The sequence below is a fragment of the Somniosus microcephalus genome, chromosome 23, assembly GCF_052327205.1.
Source record: "Somniosus microcephalus isolate GS21.2 chromosome 23, FLI_Smic_1.0, whole genome shotgun sequence".
Taxonomy (NCBI): Eukaryota; Metazoa; Chordata; class Chondrichthyes; order Squaliformes; family Somniosidae; genus Somniosus; species Somniosus microcephalus.
The window spans coordinates 1,291,375-1,309,650 of record NC_141009.1 but is presented as its reverse complement, the minus strand read 5'-3'; the positions used below and the strand labels follow the sequence as shown (position 1 = coordinate 1,309,650).

At 54.9% G+C, this 18,276-nt stretch overlaps 1 protein-coding gene across 6 annotated transcripts in view; it reads right to left on the bottom strand.

The window, feature by feature from the left end:
- Nucleotides 1–18,276, bottom strand: part of LOC147101529 (retinoic acid receptor RXR-alpha-A) — a 209,526-nt gene that overhangs the window by 54,041 nt on the left and 137,209 nt on the right. For 5 of the 6 annotated variants that reach the window (XM_085965195.1, XM_085965196.1, XM_085965191.1 and 2 more), the window contains exon 4: nt 17,497–17,697. In XM_085965195.1, coding sequence (XP_085821321.1) covers nt 17,497–17,697 — 201 coding nt within the window. The remainder of the gene's footprint in view (nt 1–17,496; nt 17,698–18,276) is intronic. The other variant, XM_085965194.1, reaches the window with a different exon arrangement.

The window sequence follows — 18,276 nt, the reverse complement described above, 5'->3', positions numbered from 1 at the left end:
TTAGCGCCGGGCTTATCTGGGTGCATCAAACGCCGTAACAAGCCAAATGTTTTTGCTCCGATCACACTGAGGAACGTCGCCACTTTCACATCATCTTTAATGCCATTTGCAGTCACGAAAAATCCGAAACGCTCTGTATAAGCACTCCATTGCTCTGCCGTTTCATCAAATGGTCCAAACGCTCCGGTTAGCATAGCCATTTTGTTTTCTTTTTTTTTTCTTTACAGTCCTTTTCCTCCACTTCGTTTCACTGTATCGTTACTCTCCCCCTTCTTATTTGTGTAACACACGAACCGCCACCTTTACGAGGCGATTGCATCAGCACTAAACTGCGGGCGCGCCATTAAGAAAAGACAGGAACTTCTTACTTTAAACATCGCCGATTCCAGTGCAAAGTGATGCGCAGGTCCGTCGTCCTCGTCGCCAGTTTTGTTGTGTCTCAAGGGGTTTTATACCCTTACCTATATAACAATTAAGAAGGACTCCGGGGTGGAGTTTAGTTAACGGCCATTTTATTTACAATGTGCTTCTTCACGCAATGCACTACATTTCCCATAGTGCATTGCAAATCACCACTACGGTATCCCGTGTGGGACAATTCTAATACACATTCAAAATACACAACACGAGTCTAGAGGTAATAAAGGCTGACGGGTGATGTTACGGACAGCGGCTGACACTCTCTGTGTTTGCACCCATCTGGGTGAAATAGCAGGGAGCAGCTGAAGCCTGTGGGACTGCAGCACAGTGAAGGTCAGTGCCTTCAGGAGAGCTTGGTCAAAGAGGAAGGCTTTAAGCAGCATCTTAAAGGAAAGGAGAGGTTTAGGGTCTCGGCGGCTGAAGGCACGGCTGACAACGGTGGTGCGATTAAAATCAGGGATACGTAAGAGGCCGGGTTTGGAGGAGCGCAGAGATCTCAGAGGGTTGGAGGCAATGTTCCCTGTAATTTCTTTTAGGCTGCGCGGCCCATTCAAAATTCCGTGCATGCGTGGTTTTTCTCAGTTTAAAACCCGACTCACCGGCCGCACGGGGTCCACAGGGCGAGGCACGGCCGCGCGGGACACGCAGGGCGAGGCACGGCCGCGCGGGACACGCAGGGCGAGGCACGGCCGCGCGGGACACGCAGGGCGAGGCACGGCCGCGCGGGACACGCAGGGCGAGGCACGGCCGCGCGGGACACGCAGGGCGAGGCACGGCCGCGCGGGACACGCAGGGCGAGGCACGGCCGCGCGGGACACGCAGGGCGAGGCACGGCCGCGCGGGACACGCAGGGCGAGGCACGGCCGCGCGGGACACGCAGGGCGAGGCACGGCCGCGGGACACGCAGGGCGAGGCACGGCCGCGCGGGACACGCAGGGCGAGGCACGGCCGCGGGACACGCCGGGCGAGGCACGGCCGCGGGACACGCAGGGCGAGGCATGGCCGCGGGACACGCAGGGCGAGGCACGGCCGGGCAGCTTAAAGGGAAAATTGGTTGAAGGAGGTTACAGAATAGGGAGGGGCGAGGCCATGGCGGGACTTTAACATAAGGAGGAGAATTTTAAATTCAAAAGGGAAACTTTCAAAAGGGAATTGGATATAAAGTTGAAAAAGAGAAATTTGCAGGGCAAGGGGAAAGAGCAGGGGGAGTGGGACTACTTTTTCAAAGAGCTGGCACAGGCGCGATGGGTCAAATGGCCTCCTTCTGTGTTCTAATTGATTCTATGATTTAAGACTGCGTACCTCAAACTTTTCTCTGTTCAGACAACCATAGGGAGGCTTGATAGCAGTTTGTAAGATTATGGGGTTTGCTAAGTTGGGAAAGGATGCAGTGTCCCTCACTGCAAACAGAATTCAAGATAGTTTCAGGATCAAGAACCTGAAGTCAATGTATAACACCGGGAGTATTTATTCAGCAAAAGAGAAATCAACACACACCACAAACCGCCAGCGCAGGTGGGGAACGGGAAGGTTCTACGGGATTCAATAAGGAAATAGTCTAGTTCCTGCATCTGAAAGGATCCCTGGTTATAAACAGTACATAACGGAATGGGAGTCCCGTCCCCCACCACCCCGTCCCCCGCTCACCCATCCCCCCGTCCCCCCCTCACCCATCCCCCCGTCCCCCCTCACCCATCCCCCCGTCCCCCCTCACCCATCCCCCCGTCACCCATCCCCCCTCATCCATCCCCCCGTCCCCGTCCCCCCCTCACCCATCCCCCCGTCCCCCCTCACCCACCCCCCCGTCCCCCCCTCACCCACCCCCCTCATCCATCCCCCCGTCCCCGTCCCCCCCTCACCCATCCCCCCGTCCCCCCCTCACCCACCCCCCCCGTCCCCCCCTCACCCACCCCCCTCACCCATCCCCCCGTCCCCATTCCCCCCTCACCCATCCCCCCGTCCCCCCTCACCCATCCCCCCGTCCCCATCCCCCCCTCACCCATCCCCCCCTCACCCATTCCCCCCTCACCCATCCCCCCCCCCCGGTCTGAAGCTGCTGTGATTGGATGTTCTCAATGGAGGGCAGACTCTCGAGTTTCTAGGCTGCCCTGAATAAAGTCTTTCAGCACAATATTAAAGTTAACAACTTGCATTTATATAGCGCCTTTCACACAGTAAAACACCCCAAGGCGCTTCACAGGAGCGTTATCAGTCAAAATTTGACACCGAGCCACATAAGGAGATGTTAGGATACGATAGCAAAATACTGCGGATGCTGGAAATCTGAAATAACAACAGAAAACACTGGAAGAACTCAGCAGGTCAGGCAGCATCCGTGGAGAGAGAAACAGAGTTAACGTTTCAGGTCAATGACCTTTCGTCAGAACAGTGATATTTGGACAGGCGACCAAAATCTTGGTCACAGAGGTCGGTTTTAAGGAGCATCTTAAAGGAGGAGAGAGAGGCAGAGAGGTTTAGGGAGGGAATTCCAGAGCTTAGGGCCCCGGCAGCTGAAGGCACGGCCACCAATGGTGGAGCAATGGAAATCAGGGGATGGGCAAGAGGCCAGAATTGGAGGAGCGCAGAGATCTCGGGGGGTTGTGGGCCTGGAGGAGATTACAGAGATAGGGAGGGGGCGAGGAGGGCCATGGAGGGATTTGAAAACAAGGATGAGGATTTTTTAAATGATGCATTGCCGGACTGGGACCGAATATTGGTCAGCGAGCACAGGGGGTGATGGGTGAACAGGACTTGGTGCGAGTTAGGACAAGAGCAGTACTGAGGGAGTGCTGCACTGTCAGAGGGTCAGTACCTCAGGATGTTCCAAAGCGCTTCACAACCAATGAAGTACTTCTGAAGTGTGCTCACTGTTGCAATGTGGGAAATGCGGCAGACAATGTTGCCTCAAACTTTTTTTGTGCGCGGTCCATTTAATTTTGCGCATGCGCAATTTTTACAATGTAAATGCCGGTGAGCGGCCTGCACGGGACCTCAGACAGGGCGCATCCGTGAGGTGGCCGAGCTTCGAGGGAACATTGCAGCGACAGTGCAGAACTCCCCCAGTGCTGGGCCTCTGACAGTGCGGCGCTCCCTCAGTACTGCCCCTCCGACAGTGCGGCGCTCCCTCAGTACTACCCCTCCAACAGTGCAGAGCTCCCTCAGTACTGCCCCTCCGACAGTGCAGAGCTCCCTCAGTACTGCCCCTCCGACAGTGCGGCGCTCCCTCAGTGCGGTCGGCGTTCCCTCAGTGCGGTCGGCGTTGAGTGCAAGCAAGAGTTTGGTAAGTGAGAGAAAAGTTATTTAAGTTTATTTAGAGAATTTAAGTGAAGGGAAAATTTAATTTTTTGAAGTAAGTTTAATTTATTAAAGTAAATTAAATTGTTGGGGAGTTTAAACCGGAAGTAGAATCTGGGTTTAAAAAGGGGCAGGCCGAGTGCGGCAGCGCGAGTGCGGTCGGCGTTGAGTGCAAGCGAGAGTTTGGTAAGTGAGAGAGTTCGGGCAAGTGGGAGGTGAGGGGGTGTTTTTGCCCTGTTTTGTTTCCCACTCTCAGGCTTAGCCAGCACTGCGGAAGCAGAGCAGCGAGGCGAATCAACCTAACAGGCCCCACAGACAGCATTCAAAAGGGAGGTAGGTGATCAGCTGGTTGGTAGGTCCTCTTCCTTCTCTTTTATACCTTTATAAGTTAGTAAGTCCTATTAAATAGTGGTGTGATATCATCTATATCAGGGCAGAGGGTCTTCATAACTAATAATAAGAAATTTAATGAATTATATAGAATGGGTGAGCAGGTGATGTGTTACTGCTGCGAAATGTGGGAGCCGGTGGACACCATTGATGCTCACGGTGATTACATTTGCAGTAAGTGTTTGATGCGAGAGGAACTCCGGCACCGTGTTGATGTGCTTGAGACCGAGCTTCAGACACTGCGACACATCAGGGAGGGGGAGAAGTACCTGGACTCTATGTTTCAGGAGGTAGTCACACCTATGAAATTAATTAATTCAGATGTAGCCCATGGTCAGGGACAGGAGGGTGTGACTATGAGTGAGGCAGGTACGGGGATCCAGGAGGTAGTGTTGGAGGAGCCGCAGCCCTTGCTCTTGTCAAACAGGTTCGAGGTTCTTACTCCCTGTGGGGACGGGAGCAGGGGCTGCAGGGAGGATGAGCAACCTGGCCACAGCACCGTGGAACAGGGGGCCATTCAAGAGGGGGGAGTAAATAGAAATGTTGTAGTGGTAGGGGATAGATAGGATTCTCTGCAGTCGAGAGCGGGAGTCCCGAAGGCTGTGTTGCCTGCCCGGTGCCAGGGTTAAGGACATCTCTTCTGGGCTGGAGAGAAACTTGGAGTGGGAGGGGGAGGATCCAGTTGTCGTGGTCCATGTTGGTACCAACGACGTAGATAGGACAAGGAAGAAGGTTCTGTTAAAGGAGTATGAGCAGCTAGGGGTCAAATTAAAAAACAGAACCTCAAGGGTAATAATCTCTGGATTATTACCTGAGCCACGAGCGAATTTGGCTAGGATAAATAAAATCAGAGAGTTAAATGCGTGGCTCAAAGACTGGTGTGGGAGAAATGGGTTTTGCTTCTTGGGACACTGGCACCAGTACTGGGACAGGAGGGAGCTGTTCTGTTAGAACGGACTTCACTTGGCCAGTGCTGGGACTAGAATCCTGGCGGATCATATAATAAGGATTGATATACCTATCAATTCCTCCAATAAAAGGCGAAGAGTTACGAAGGTGACTAAAGGTTTTTATTGACTAAATAACAGAGCCCACTCTCGTGGGTGATCCGATCCAAGCAGGAGGAATACCAGTCAGTCGCTCACCTTTATACCTGGCCTGGTGGGTGGAGCCAAGGCGGAGTCGGCGGTGGTCATCCCAGGTATAGCAGTGTGGCAAGAGGCGACCTCGTACCGTGATACAATAGTGGTCAGTGATACAGTTATAACGAACAGTGGTGAACAGTGCTAACTACTAACAGTGATACGATAGTGAACGTGGTTTACCACATTCACCCCTTGTTTAGAATTAAGTCCGGCGGGGTGAAGTGTACTACCAATTCTGGTAGGTCAGTCTGTCCGGAGGCTTCGTAAGCCTCTCCGATCGCCGCAGCGGTGGTGTTGCCTTATCCGGTGCTGGTGCCTTATCCGGTGTTGATGCTGGTGTTTGCGTGGTCGGCGAGGGCTCGTGGGGTTCCGGCATGCCGTCTACCTGGGCTGGGGTTGGAGGGGGTGGTGGCGGTGTTTCCAGATCGGCTGAGGGTGCGAGGTCTCGTAGGGAGACAGTGTCCTCCCGCCCGTCTGGGTACGCCACGTAGGCGTACTGGGGGTTGGCGTGCAGGAGGTTCACCCTCTCGACCAGGGGGTCCGTTTTATGGGCCCTCACGTGTTTCCGCAGCCAGACCGGCCCCGGGGCGGTCAGCCAGGTTGGTAGAGTGGTTCCCGTAGTCGACTTCCTGGGGAAAACGAACATTCGTTCATGGGGGGTGGTGTTAGTGGCCGTGCAAAGTAATGACCGGATGGAGTGCAGCGCTGTCGGGAGGACTTCTTGCCAGCGGGAGGTTGGGAGGCCCTTAGACTTTAAGGCTAAGAGGACGGCCTTCCATACCGTCGCGTTCTCTCTTTCCACCTGACCGTTACCTCTGGGGTTGTAGCTGGTGGTCCTGCTTGCTGCAATACCTCTCTCTAGGAGGAATTGCCGGAGTTCCTCGCTCATGAAGGAGGAGCCCCGGTCGCTGTGTATATAGTTCGGGAACCCGAACAAGGCGAAGAGGGCATTCAGGCACTTGATGACCGTGCTACTGGTCATGTCGGGGCAGGGGAAGGCAAAGGGGAAACGGGAGTACTCATCAACGATGTTGAGGAAGTACACATTACGGTCAGAGGACGGGAGGGGCCCCTTAAAGTCGATGCTCAGGCGCTCGAAGGGGCGGGTGGCCTTGATCAGGCTTGCTCGGTCCGGCCTATAGAAGTGCGGTTTGCACTCCGCACAGGTCTGGCAGTTCCTGGTCATGGTCCTGACCTCCTCGATGGAGTAGGTCAGGTTGCGGGCCTTAATGAAATGGTAGAGTCTGGTGACTCCGGGGTGGCAGAGCTGGTCGTGGAGGGTCTGAAGCCTATCGATATGCGCGCTGGCGCATGTCATTCGTGAAAGGGCATCAGGAGATTCGTTCAGCTTGCCTGGCCGGTACAAGATCTCATAATCGTAGGTGGAGAGCTCGATTCTCCATCTCAAAATCTTGTCATTCTTGATTTTGCCCTTCAGCTTGTTATTAAACATGAAAGCCACCGAACGCTGGTCGGTGAGGAGGGTAAATCGTTTGCCTGCCAGGTAGTGCCTCCAGCGCCGTACTGCCTCCACGATCGCCTGGGCCTCTTTCTCGACCGACGAATGTCGGATCTCGGGGCCCTGTAGGGTCCTTGAGAAGAAGGCCACTGGCCTCCCCTCCTGGTTTAGGGTGGCGGCTAAGGCGAAGTCGGATGCGTCGCTCTCCACCTGGAAGGGGATGGACTCGTCCACTGCGTGCATCGTGGCCTTGGCTATGTCTCCCTTAATGAGGGAGAAGGCCACGCACGCCTCCTCCGTGAGGGGGAAGGAAGTGGCTTTCAGGAGGGGTCTGGCTTTGTCCGCGTAATTGGGTACCCATTGGGCATAGTAGGCGAAAAGCCCCAGGGTTCTCCTAAGTGCTTTAGGGCAGTGGGGGAGGGGTAGCTCCATGAGGGGGCGCATTCTTTCTGGGTCGGGGCCGATGATTCCGTTCTCCACTACGCAGCCGAGGATGGCAAGGCGTGTGGTGTTAAACACGCATTTCTCCTTATTGTAGGTGAGGTTCAGCCGTTGGGCCGTACGGAGGAATTTCTCCAGATTCGCGTCATGTTCCTGCCGGTCGCGGCCGCAGATAGTGACGTTATCTAGGTAGGGGAATGTAGCCTGCAGTTCGTTCTGGTCAACCATCTGGTCCATCTCCCTTTGGAAGACCGAGACCCCATTAGTGACACCGAAGGGGACCCTAAGGAAGTGGTATAGGCGCCCATTCGCCTCGAAGGCGGTATACTGGCGGTCCTCAGGGTGGATAGGGAGTTGGTGGTAGGCCGACTTCAGGTCGATGGTCGAGAATACTTTATACTGTGCAATCTGATTGACCATGTCAGATATGCGGGGGAGGGGGTATGCGTCCAGCTGGGTATATCTGTTTATGGTCTGGCTGTAGTCGATGACCAGGCGGTTTTTATCGCCGGTCTTTACGACTACGACCTGGGCACGCCAGGGGCTGCTGCTCCCCTCGATAATGCCCTCTTTCAGGAGGCGCCGCACCTCAGAGCTAATGAAGGCTCTGTCCCCGGCGCTATACCGCCTGCTCTTGGTAGCGACGGGTTTGCAGTCAGGGGTAAGGTTAGCAAACAGAGAGGGTGGCGGGACCTTGAGGGTGGAGAGGCTGCAGGTGTTACGCGGTGGGCGGTTTAACGTTTGCTGGTTGTTGACTGTGAGTGGGGGGAGGGGTCCACCGTATGCTAGGGTTACGCTTTGGAGGTGGGATTGGAAGTCCAGCCCTAGTAGGACGGCAGCGCAGAGATGGGGGAGGACGAGGAGTTTAAAGTTTTTATACTCCGTGCCCTTAACCGACAGGGTCACGACACAGTAGCCGCTGATGTCCGTGGCGTGGGACCTCGATGCCATCGAGATTCGGCTGCGCGTTGGTAGGACAGAGAGGGAGTAGTGGCTCACCGCGTCTGGGTGGATGAAGCTCTCCGTGCTTCCGCTGTCGAACAGGCAGGTCGTGGCGTGGCCGTTCACTTTGATGTCCATCATTGACTTGGACAGATGGTGCGGGCGGGCTTGGTCCAGGGTGACGGAAGCTAGTGTGTAGCTGAGCGAGTCGTTGTCATCTGCGGGTGAGGCGGTCGGGCGTGGTGAGTAAAATGGCGTCTCCCACGAGGTAGGGCAAAATGACGGAGAAGATGGCTGCCCCCGTAGCTCACAGGAGGCACTATTGCGGTCGGTTGCCTTAATCAAAGATGGCCACCCCCATGACTCATGTGTGGGGATGCTGGCCTCAGTTGCCCTAAACAAAGATGGCCGCCCCCATGACTCATGTGTGGGGATGCTGGCCTCAGTTGCCCTAAACGAAGATGGCCGCCCCCATAGTTCGCATGCGGCACTGCTGGCCTCTGAGGATCCGCTCCTGCAGGCCTTGGAGAAGTGGCCTTTCTTCAGGCAGGTTCTGCATGTGGAGTTCTTGGCTGGGCAGCGCGACCTCGGGTGCTTCTCCTGGCCACAAAAAAAACAGCCGGCGGCCCGATCGCGGATGCCCGATGTCGGGGCCGGTGCCGGGGGTGGCGGGGCCGGTCGGGTCCGGGACGCCGACGCAGAGGTAGGTCCCGGGGGCGGCGCTGGGAAGGGTGCTGTGGTAGGGGTCGGGCCCGAGTCCCAGGGTCGCGAGCAGTACCTGGTGAATGCTTCCTGATCTTGGTGGGCCACTTCCAGGGAGATAGCGAGGGCTTCAGCTTTTTCCATGCTGAGGTCTTTAGCTTCCAGCAGTCTTTGCCGTGAGTACTCGGACCGTAGGCCTTTCAGGAATGCGTCGCGGATATTATCTTCAGTATTTTCGGCTGCCGACACCGATTTAAAGTCACAGTTCCTGGCGAGTGCATATAGCGCCTGTGAGAATTCGGCTACTGATTCTCCTGGCTGTTGCGGCCGTGATCTTAGGAGGTGCCTAGCGTACATGTAGTTTACCGGGGTCCGGTACTTCTGTTTCAGCAGGTTGATGGCGGTCTCGTAGGTAGTCATGTCCTCGATGAGAGTGTATACTCTCGGGCTCAGTTGCGCCTGCAGGACACTTAGTTTGGATGCCTGAGGGACGCTGGATTCTCTCAGGTATGATTCGAAGCAGACCAGCCAGTGTTTAAAGTCTGCGGCTGAGTTTGCTGCTCGTGGGTTCAGGTCCAGGTACGGCGGTCTGAGGGCTCGCAGCCAAGCTGGCTGGTGTGGCTGTGCTCCTGGGAGCTGCGCTGGTGGCTCCTCCGCCGGTTGTGACTCGTTGTCGGACATCATTAAATTTAGTCAATAAAATTGATATACCTATCAATTCCTCCAATAAAAGGCGAAGAGTTACGAAGGTGACTAAAGGTTTTTATTGACTAAATAACAGAGCCCACTCTCGTGGGTGATCCGATCCAAGCAGGAGGAATACCAGTCAGTCGCTCACCTTTATACCTGGCCTGGTGGGTGGAGCCAAGGCGGAGTCGGCGGTGGTCATCCCAGGTATAGCAGTGTGGCAAGAGGCGACCTCGTACCGTGATACAATAGTGGTCAGTGATACAGTTATAACGAACAGTGGTGAACAGTGCTAACTACTAACAGTGATACGATAGTGAACGTGGTTTACCACACTAGGGCTGTAGAGAGGGCTTTAAACTAATTAGTGGGGGGGAGGTTTCTAGAGAGCAAATAATAAAAATGACAACGGAGAAGGTCATAGACCTAGGTAGCAGTGCGAGAATTAAAAACCAGAGCGTGTCAGGAAGGGGCAGAAGGTATGGAGTAAAAGGTAAAGTAGTAAAAGGGGAAAAAGCAGGAACTAAGTGTCACAAAACATATTTGAAAGTTCTTTATCTGAATGCACATAGCATTCACAACAAAATGGACGAGTTGACGGCACAAATAACTACATATGGGTATGATCTTGTGGCCATTACAGAAACATGGCTGCAGGGTGACCATGACTGGGGATTAAACATACGAGGGTATTTAACAATCAGGAAGGACAGGCAGGAAGGAAGGGGAGGTGGGGTGGCTATGTTAATAAAGGAAGGAATCACTGCAATACAGAGAAATGATATTGGGTCAAAGGGTCAGGATAATGAAACAGTTTGGGTGGAGATAAGGAATAATAAGGGGGAAAAAACACTGGTGGGCGTAGTCTATAGGCCTCCTAACAGTTGCAACTCTGTTGGACGGCGTATTAATCAGGAAATAGTTGGGGCTTGTAATAAGGGAACAGCTATAATTATGGGGGATTTTAACTTTCATATTAACTGGACAAATCAAATTGGGCAGGGCAGCCTTGAGGAAGAGTTCATTGAGTGTATTAGGGATGGGTTTCTTGAGCAGTATGTAACTGAACCGACCAGGGGGCAAGCAACCTTAGATCTGGTCCTGTGTAATGAGACAGGATTAATAAAAAATGCCCTAGTAAAGGATCCCCTTGGAATGAGTGACCATAACATGGTTGAATTCCATATTCAATTAGAGGGTGAGAAGGTTGGATCTCAAACAAACATACTGAGCTTGAATACAGGAGACTATGAAGGTATGAGAGCGGAATTGATTAGAGTGGACTGGGAAAATAGATTAAAGGGTAAGACGGTACATGATCAGTGGTGTACATTCAAGGAGTTATTTTACAACTTTCAAAAAAAAAATATTCCATTGAGGAAAAAAGGGTGTAAAAGAAAAGACAGCCATCCGTGGCTGAGTAAAGTAATAAAGGATAGTATCCGACTAAAACCAAGGGCATATAAGGTAGCCAAATCTAGTGGGAGGATAGAAGATTGGGAACATAAGAACATAAGAAATAGGAGCAGGAGTAGGCCAATCGGCCTCTCGAGCCTGCTCCGCCATTCAATAAGATCATGGTTGATCTGATCCTAACCTCAAATCTACTTTCACGCTCCATCCCACCTGAACCCATGTGATCTCCCAGGAGAGGCGAAAAACCAGATAAAAAACCCAATGTGCCAATTTGGGAGAAAAAATCTGGGAAATTCCTCTCCGACCCATCTAGGCGATCGAAACTCGTCCAGGAGATCACTCTGTCCTTGTATTTCCTACAGTACTTACCTTCTGTAAGAGGTGATCTCCACCCCAGCCAGGAACAGGCCCAATTTACTCTTGAAGGACTCCTAGCTGGCAGCCTGTTCCCGAGGTCTCCACTAATCCCTGTGAATAGAACCATCTCCTGAAATCTAACACAGAATTAGAACACAAGAAGTAGGAGCAGGACCAGGCTACACGGCCCCTGGGCCCGCTCCGCCACCCACAGGGCCATGACCGATCCGAACCTAGCCTCATGTCCGATTTCCTGCCCACTCCCCGTAACCCCTAATTCCCCTTACTTCTAGGAAACTGTCTATTTCTGTTTTAAATTTATTTAATGATGTAGCTTCCACAGCTCTCTGGGGCAGTAAATTCACCCTCTGAGTGAAGAAGTTTCTCCTCATCTCAGTTTTGAAAGAGCAGCCCCTTATTCTAAGATTATGCCCCCTAGTTCTAGTTTCACCCATCATTGGGAACATCCTCACCGCATCCACCCGATCAAGCCCCTTCACAATCTTATATGTTTCAGTAAGATCACCTCTCATTCTTCTGAACTCCAATGAGTAGAGTCCCAATCTACTCAACCTCTCCTCATATGTCAACCCCCTCATCCCCGGGATTAACCGAGTGAACCTTCTTTGTACTGCCTACTCCTGCTCCTATTTCTTATGTTCTTAGTACTGCCCCTCCGACAGTGCAGCACTCCCTCAGTACTGGCCCTCCGACAGTGCAGCGCTCCCTCAGTACTGCCCCTCCGACAGTGCAGAACTCCCTCAGTACTGCCCCTCCGACAGTGCGGCACTCCCTCAGCACTGCCCCTCCGACAGTGCGGCGCTCCCTCAGTACTGCCCCTCCGACAGTGCGGCGCTCCCTCAATGCTGCCCCTCCGACAGTGCAGCGCTCCCTCAGTACTGCCCCTCCGACAGTGTAGAAGTCCCTCAGTACTGCCCCTCCGACAGTGCAGAACTCTCAGTACTGCCCCTCCGACAGTGCGGCGCTCCCTCAGTACTGCCCCTCCGACAGTGCAGAACTCCCTCAGTACCGCCCCTCCGACACTGCAGCGCCCCTCCGACAGTACAGCACTCCCTCAGTTCCGGCCCTCCGACACTGCAGCGCTCCCTCAGTACTGCCCCTCCGACAGTGCGGCACTCCCTCTACTGCCCCTCCGACACTGCAGCACTCCCTCAGTACTGCCCCTCCCCGTCTCCAGGCGGTGCTGTCCTGTCCGAGGTCTCATCTCCCGGAGACTCGTTGAGCCCTTCGACATGTTCCTGTAACTTGGACGGACATTAAAGTTGTTCTGAGACTGTTGGCGGAATAGCGGGGGAGTTCTCCCAGTGACCCGGCCAATCTGCCACCCACAGAAAGGAAGAGATGAACTAATTCGTTATTGGATCTTACTGTGCATAAAATGGCTGCTACATTTACCGATGTCAGTCACTGCGATCCAAAATAATGAGTTCTACAGGAAGTGTTTAGGGAGGTGACGAGGCAAGAGGTGATTGCGAACCTTGGCTGCTTGCCGTACAGGAGCGACAATCAGAGACCGCTCCGATCACACTCCCACATTCTAGCCCACTCTCTCTACACTCCACATCCCTGCTTCTCTCCCAGGGACTCCTGCAAAGGCCTCCCCTCTGCAGAGGATTCCTCAATATCCCCCCCGCCGGCTGCCTCCTGGTTTCCTGTGTTGATTGCTGGTACGTGCTGGTTGGCACAGCACAGCCTGACACAGGAAGCTGCTTATGGCCCAGGCGCCGGCCGCCTGCACTCTCTCACCAGGCTCCGAGCAACTCCACGGGAACAGACATCTCCACTGCAGCTTGCTGCTCCTTCACCAACCCCCGACAACACCCCCGCGCGACCCTCTTCAGATTCCAGACCCCGGCCCAATGCCAGCAAGCACTGACTTTTATTATATAAGTAGCATCTCCTGATTTCCCGAGGCACGTTGCGATTCGATCAGGATACGATGGTATTTCCTTTATTTGGCTCTTTAATTAATCCATTTTGCAAATTAATCTCAATTAAAATATTGAAAGGGGTTTTACCCGTTGCACACAAGCTCCAGTCGATCTCTGTGACTCCCATTCCCTCTGCCAGTCCCACCTCCGCAACCAATCGCCTTTCAGTCTCTGCATCACCCCCATCCTGATGGTGTCACGGTAACACGGATTGCTGCAATTCTCCCCAAGAGCGGACTCTCGTTGTGGGATGGGCTCACGGGCACGCACACCTCCCTCCCCCCTCCCCCCTCACACAAATGGTCACATTTGACGAGCTGGAACCGTGAAAGTTAGCAAGCTGATCAACCGTGAAAGGCATCACAGCCAATTCTGACCTCAGGAGATGGGTCTGACGGAGGTGATCTTTTACCCCAGAATATCAACCGATTCCCCGCTACAGCAACAGATTCTTCAACCCAGTCAAAGAAAGCCTTTTTTCACTGGCAGGGTTATGGGATGGTGTGGCCGTGCCGAGACTGATCACTTGCCCTTACAGCCACCTGCTGAGCTACACACGTCCAGCAGTGCTGGGCAAGTACAGAAACTGAGATTTCTCTGCCTCTGCAATGGGCTTTCAGCCAGTCTGAAACCTGCAATCGCCTCTTTCCTCTGCTGTGAGCATGTTATCAGATATCGAGGGGTTAACAATCAATCATTAAATCAGGTTATCAAGACACATACTTTAAAAATGAATTAACTTGAATCCACTGAAAGAGATGCAGAATGGATTACAATTACACACAGTCTCAGTGTTCACCTTTAACAGTGACACCTCCATTACTGGTACCGGAGCCTGCCTGTGCATCAGCGATGGGCGCAGCAGCTGCATCACTGAACGTGTTCACTGCCAGTAAACCACACGGGGCACTCGGAGAGAGTGCCAGTCGTACCCACCCACCCCCCCCACCCCCCATCCCCCCCCCCCCACCTCCCATCCCCCCCCCCCCACGGACTTCAAACAGCAGCCGGTTTCATGTTTAACCTTCTGACTTCCTGCAACGTTCATTAACATTTCACTTCTGTGATATTTGGGAAATTTTGTTTGTGAATTTTGGATAATTTCCGCACTGAGTTTTGGGACATTAGTGGAGAGGGGCTCTGCATTACTGACCGAGGGGGGGGGGCACACTGACCGAGGAGGGGCGCACTGACCGAGCGGGGGGCGCACTGACCGAGCGGGGGGCGCACTGACCGAGGGGGGGGGGGGGGGCGCACTGACCGAGGGGGGGGGGGGGGGGCGCACTGACCGAGGGGGGGGGGGGGGCGCACTGACCGAGGGGGGGGGGGGGGGCGCACTGACCGAGGGGGACAGAGCATCACTTAGAGATCAGGTGGAGCTGCAATGCACCCATGGTAACTGACCAGGATGGCTCCGTTAACAAGCTGTGTTCCAACAGTGAATTACTTCGGACTTTCCCTTTGGTGAACATTGGATGGAGCTAGAGGTCAAGGACAGACCCTCAGATTGGATGGAGCTAGAGGTCAAGGACAGACCCTCAGATTGGACAGAGCTAGAGGTCAAGGACAGACCCTCAGATTGGACAGAGCTAGAGGTCAAGGACAGACCCTCAGATTGGACGGAGCTAGAGGTCAAGGACAGACCCTCAGATAGGACGGACCTAGAGGTCAAGGACAGACCCTCAGATTGGACAGAGCTAGAGGTCAAGGACAGACCCTCAGATAGGACGGACCTAGAGGTCAAGGACAGACCCTCAGATTGGACGGAGCTAGAGGTCAAGGACAGACCCTCAGATAGGACGGACCTAGAGGTCAAGGACAGACCCTCAGATTGGACGGAGCTAGAGGTCAAGGACAGACCCTCAGATTGGACAGAGCTAGAGGTCAAGGACAGACCCTCAGATTGAACGGAGCTAGAGGTCAAGGAAAGAGCTGGAGGTCAAGGACAGACCAATAGATTGGACAGAGCTAGAGGTCAAGGACAGACTAACAGATTGGACAGAGCTAGAGGTCAAGGACAGACCCTCAGATTGGACGGAGCTAGAGGTCAAGGACAGACCCTCAGATTGGACGGAGCTAGAGGTCAAGGACAGAGCCTCAGATTGGACGGAGCTAGAGGTCAGGACAGTCCCTCAGATTGGACGGAGCTAGAGGTCAAGGACAGACCCTCAGATTGGACACTGCTAGAGGTCAAGGACAGACCCTCAGATTGGACGGAGCCAGGCCAGGACAGAGCCTCAGATTGGACGGAGCCAGGCCAGGAACTCATTCAACACCAGAAGAGGAAATTAACCAAGAAAAAAATCTTAATTTAAAAAAAGGCAAATGGCTGAGTGGGTAAATGCCCTGCTCGGTGCAGCACTGAGTCCCGGGGAGCAGCAAGGTCCCATCCCCAGTCTATGGGGAGTTGGCTGATCTCAGTCAGGACAGTGGTAGCACTGGCCTCAGCACCTGGGTTAGAGAGAGGGGAAATCAGCCAGGGATCCTGCTCCTGATCACTGTCCAGTGACCCCTGGGTTAGAGAGAGGGGAAATCAGCCAGGGTCCCTGCTCCTGATCACTGTCCAGTGACCACTGGGTTAGAGAGAGGGGAAATCAGCCAGGGTCCCTGCTCCTGATCACAGCCCAGTGACCCCTGGGTTAGAGAGAGGGAAATCAGCCAGGGTTCCTGCTCCTGATCACTGTCCAGTGAACCCTGGGTTAGAGAGAGGGGAAATCAGCCAGGGTTCCTGCTCCTGATCACTGTCCAGTGACCCCTGGGTTAGAGAGAGGGGAAATCAGCCAGGGTTCCTGCTCCTGATCACTGCCCAGTGACCCCTGGGTTAGAGAGAGGGGAAATCAGCCAGGGTTCCTGCTCCTGATCACTGTCCAGTGATCCCTGGGTTAGAGGGAGGGGAAATCAGCCAGGGTTCCTGCTCCTGATCACTGCCCAGTGACCCCTGGGTTAGAGAGAGGGGAAATCAGCCAGGGTTCCTGCTCCTGATCACTGCCCAGTGACCCCTGGGTTAGAGAGAGGGGAAATCAGCCAGGGTTCCTGCTCCTGATCACTGTCCAGTGACCCCTGGGTTAGAGAGAGGGGAAATCAGCCAGGGTTCCTGCTCCTGATCACAGTCCAGTGACCCCTGGGTTAGAGAGAGAGGAAATCAGCCAGGGTTCCTGCTCCTGATCACAGTCCAGTGACCCCTGGGTTAGAGAGAGAGGAAATCAGCCAGGGTTCCTGCTCCTGATCACTGTCCAGTGACCCCTGGGTTAGAGAGAGGGGAAATCAGCCAGGGTTCCTGCTCCTGATCACTGCCCAGTGACCCCTGGGTTAGAGAGAGAGGAAATCAGCCAGGGTTCCTGTGCCTGATCACTGTCCAGTGACCCCTGGGTTAGAGAGAGGGGAAATCAGCCAGGGTTCCTGCTCCTGATCACTGCCCAGTGACCCCTGGGTTAGAGAGAGGGGAAATCAGCCAGGGTTCCTGCTCCTGATCACTGTCCAGTGACCCCTGGGTTAGAGAGAGGGGAAATCAGCCAGGGTTCCTGCTCCTGATCACTGCCCAGTGACCCCTGGGCTAGAGAGAGGGGAAATCAGCCAGGGTTCCTGCTCCTGATCACAGTCCAGTGACCCCTGGGTTAGAGAGAGAGGAAATCAGCCAGGGTTCCTGCTCCTGATCACTGCCCAGTGACCCCTGGGTTAGAGAGAGGGGAAATCAGCCAGGGTTCCTGCTCCTGATCACTGTCCAGTGACCCCTGGGTTAGAGAGAGGGGAAATCAGCCAGGGTTCCTGCTCTTGATCACTGCCCAGTGACCCCTGGGTTAGAGAGAGAGGAAATCAGCCAGGGTTCCTGCTCCTGATCATTGTCCAGTGACCCCTGGGTTAGCGAGAGGGGAAATCAGCCAGGGTTCCTGCTCCTGATCACTGCCCAGTGACCCCTGGGTTAGAGAGAGGGGAAATCAGCCAGGGTTCCTGCTCCTGATCACTGTCCAGTGACCCCTGGGTTAGAGAGAGAGGGGAAATCAGCCAGGGTTCCTGCTCCTGATCACTGTCCAGTGACCCCTGGGTTAGAGAGAGGGGAAATCAGCCAGGGTTCCTGCCACCCCGCCCCCCCCGAGACAAGCAGTGCCCGAGCGAGGGGCTCGCAGTGGATGCAGAGCGGAGCAGAGCAATGTTAAATAAACCAATAGAAGAGGTGGGACCTTGGAGTGGCCTGTGTGATTTCAGTGTTGATTATTCCGTAATAAAGCTGCATGTCACCCAGTGCCTCCGCACAGCCAGCCCTGCACACGTCCCTTAGCCTAACTAGACACACCTCTGAAGTCTGCGCCCATACCTTCCCGCTTCATCCCCATGGCAAGACACTTCTGGTAGCGGCAGTACTGGCACCGGTTCCGCTGGCGCTTGTCGATCGTACAGTCCTTGTTGTCGCGGCAAGTGTAGGTAAGGTCTTTGCGCACCGTGCGTTTGAAGAACCCTTTGCAACCCTCACAGCTGTAAACGCCGTAATGTTTGCCTGTAGGGAGGGAAAGATTATGAAATTCTTCATCTTGGAGCTGGCTGTTTGCACAATGTGAACATCCGCGAAATAAATTCAGCACCACGAGCCACATCTACCCAGAGAGGGGACTGAACGGGAAAAGGAGATCACTGCCTCAGCGTACCGCCCCACCCCGGGGACACCGCCCCGCCCGACCCGGGAGCACCGCCCTGCCCGACCCAGGGGCACCGCCCCGACCTGGGGACACCACCCCGCCCGACCCGGGAGCACCGCCCTGCCCGACCCGGGAGCACCACCCCACCCCGGGGACACCACCCCGCCCGACCCGGGAGCACCGCCCCGACCTGGGGACACCACCCCGCCCGACCCGGGAGCACCGCCCTGCCCGACCCGGGGGCACCGCCCCGCCCGACCCGGGGGCACCGCCCCACCCCGGGGACACCGCCCCGCCCGACCCGGGAGCACCGCCCTGCCCGACCCGGGGGCACCGCCCCGCCCGACCCGGGGGCACCGCCCCACCCCGGGGACACCACCCCGCCCGACCCGGGAGCACCGCCCTGCCCGACCCGGGGGCACCGCCCCGACCTGGGGGCA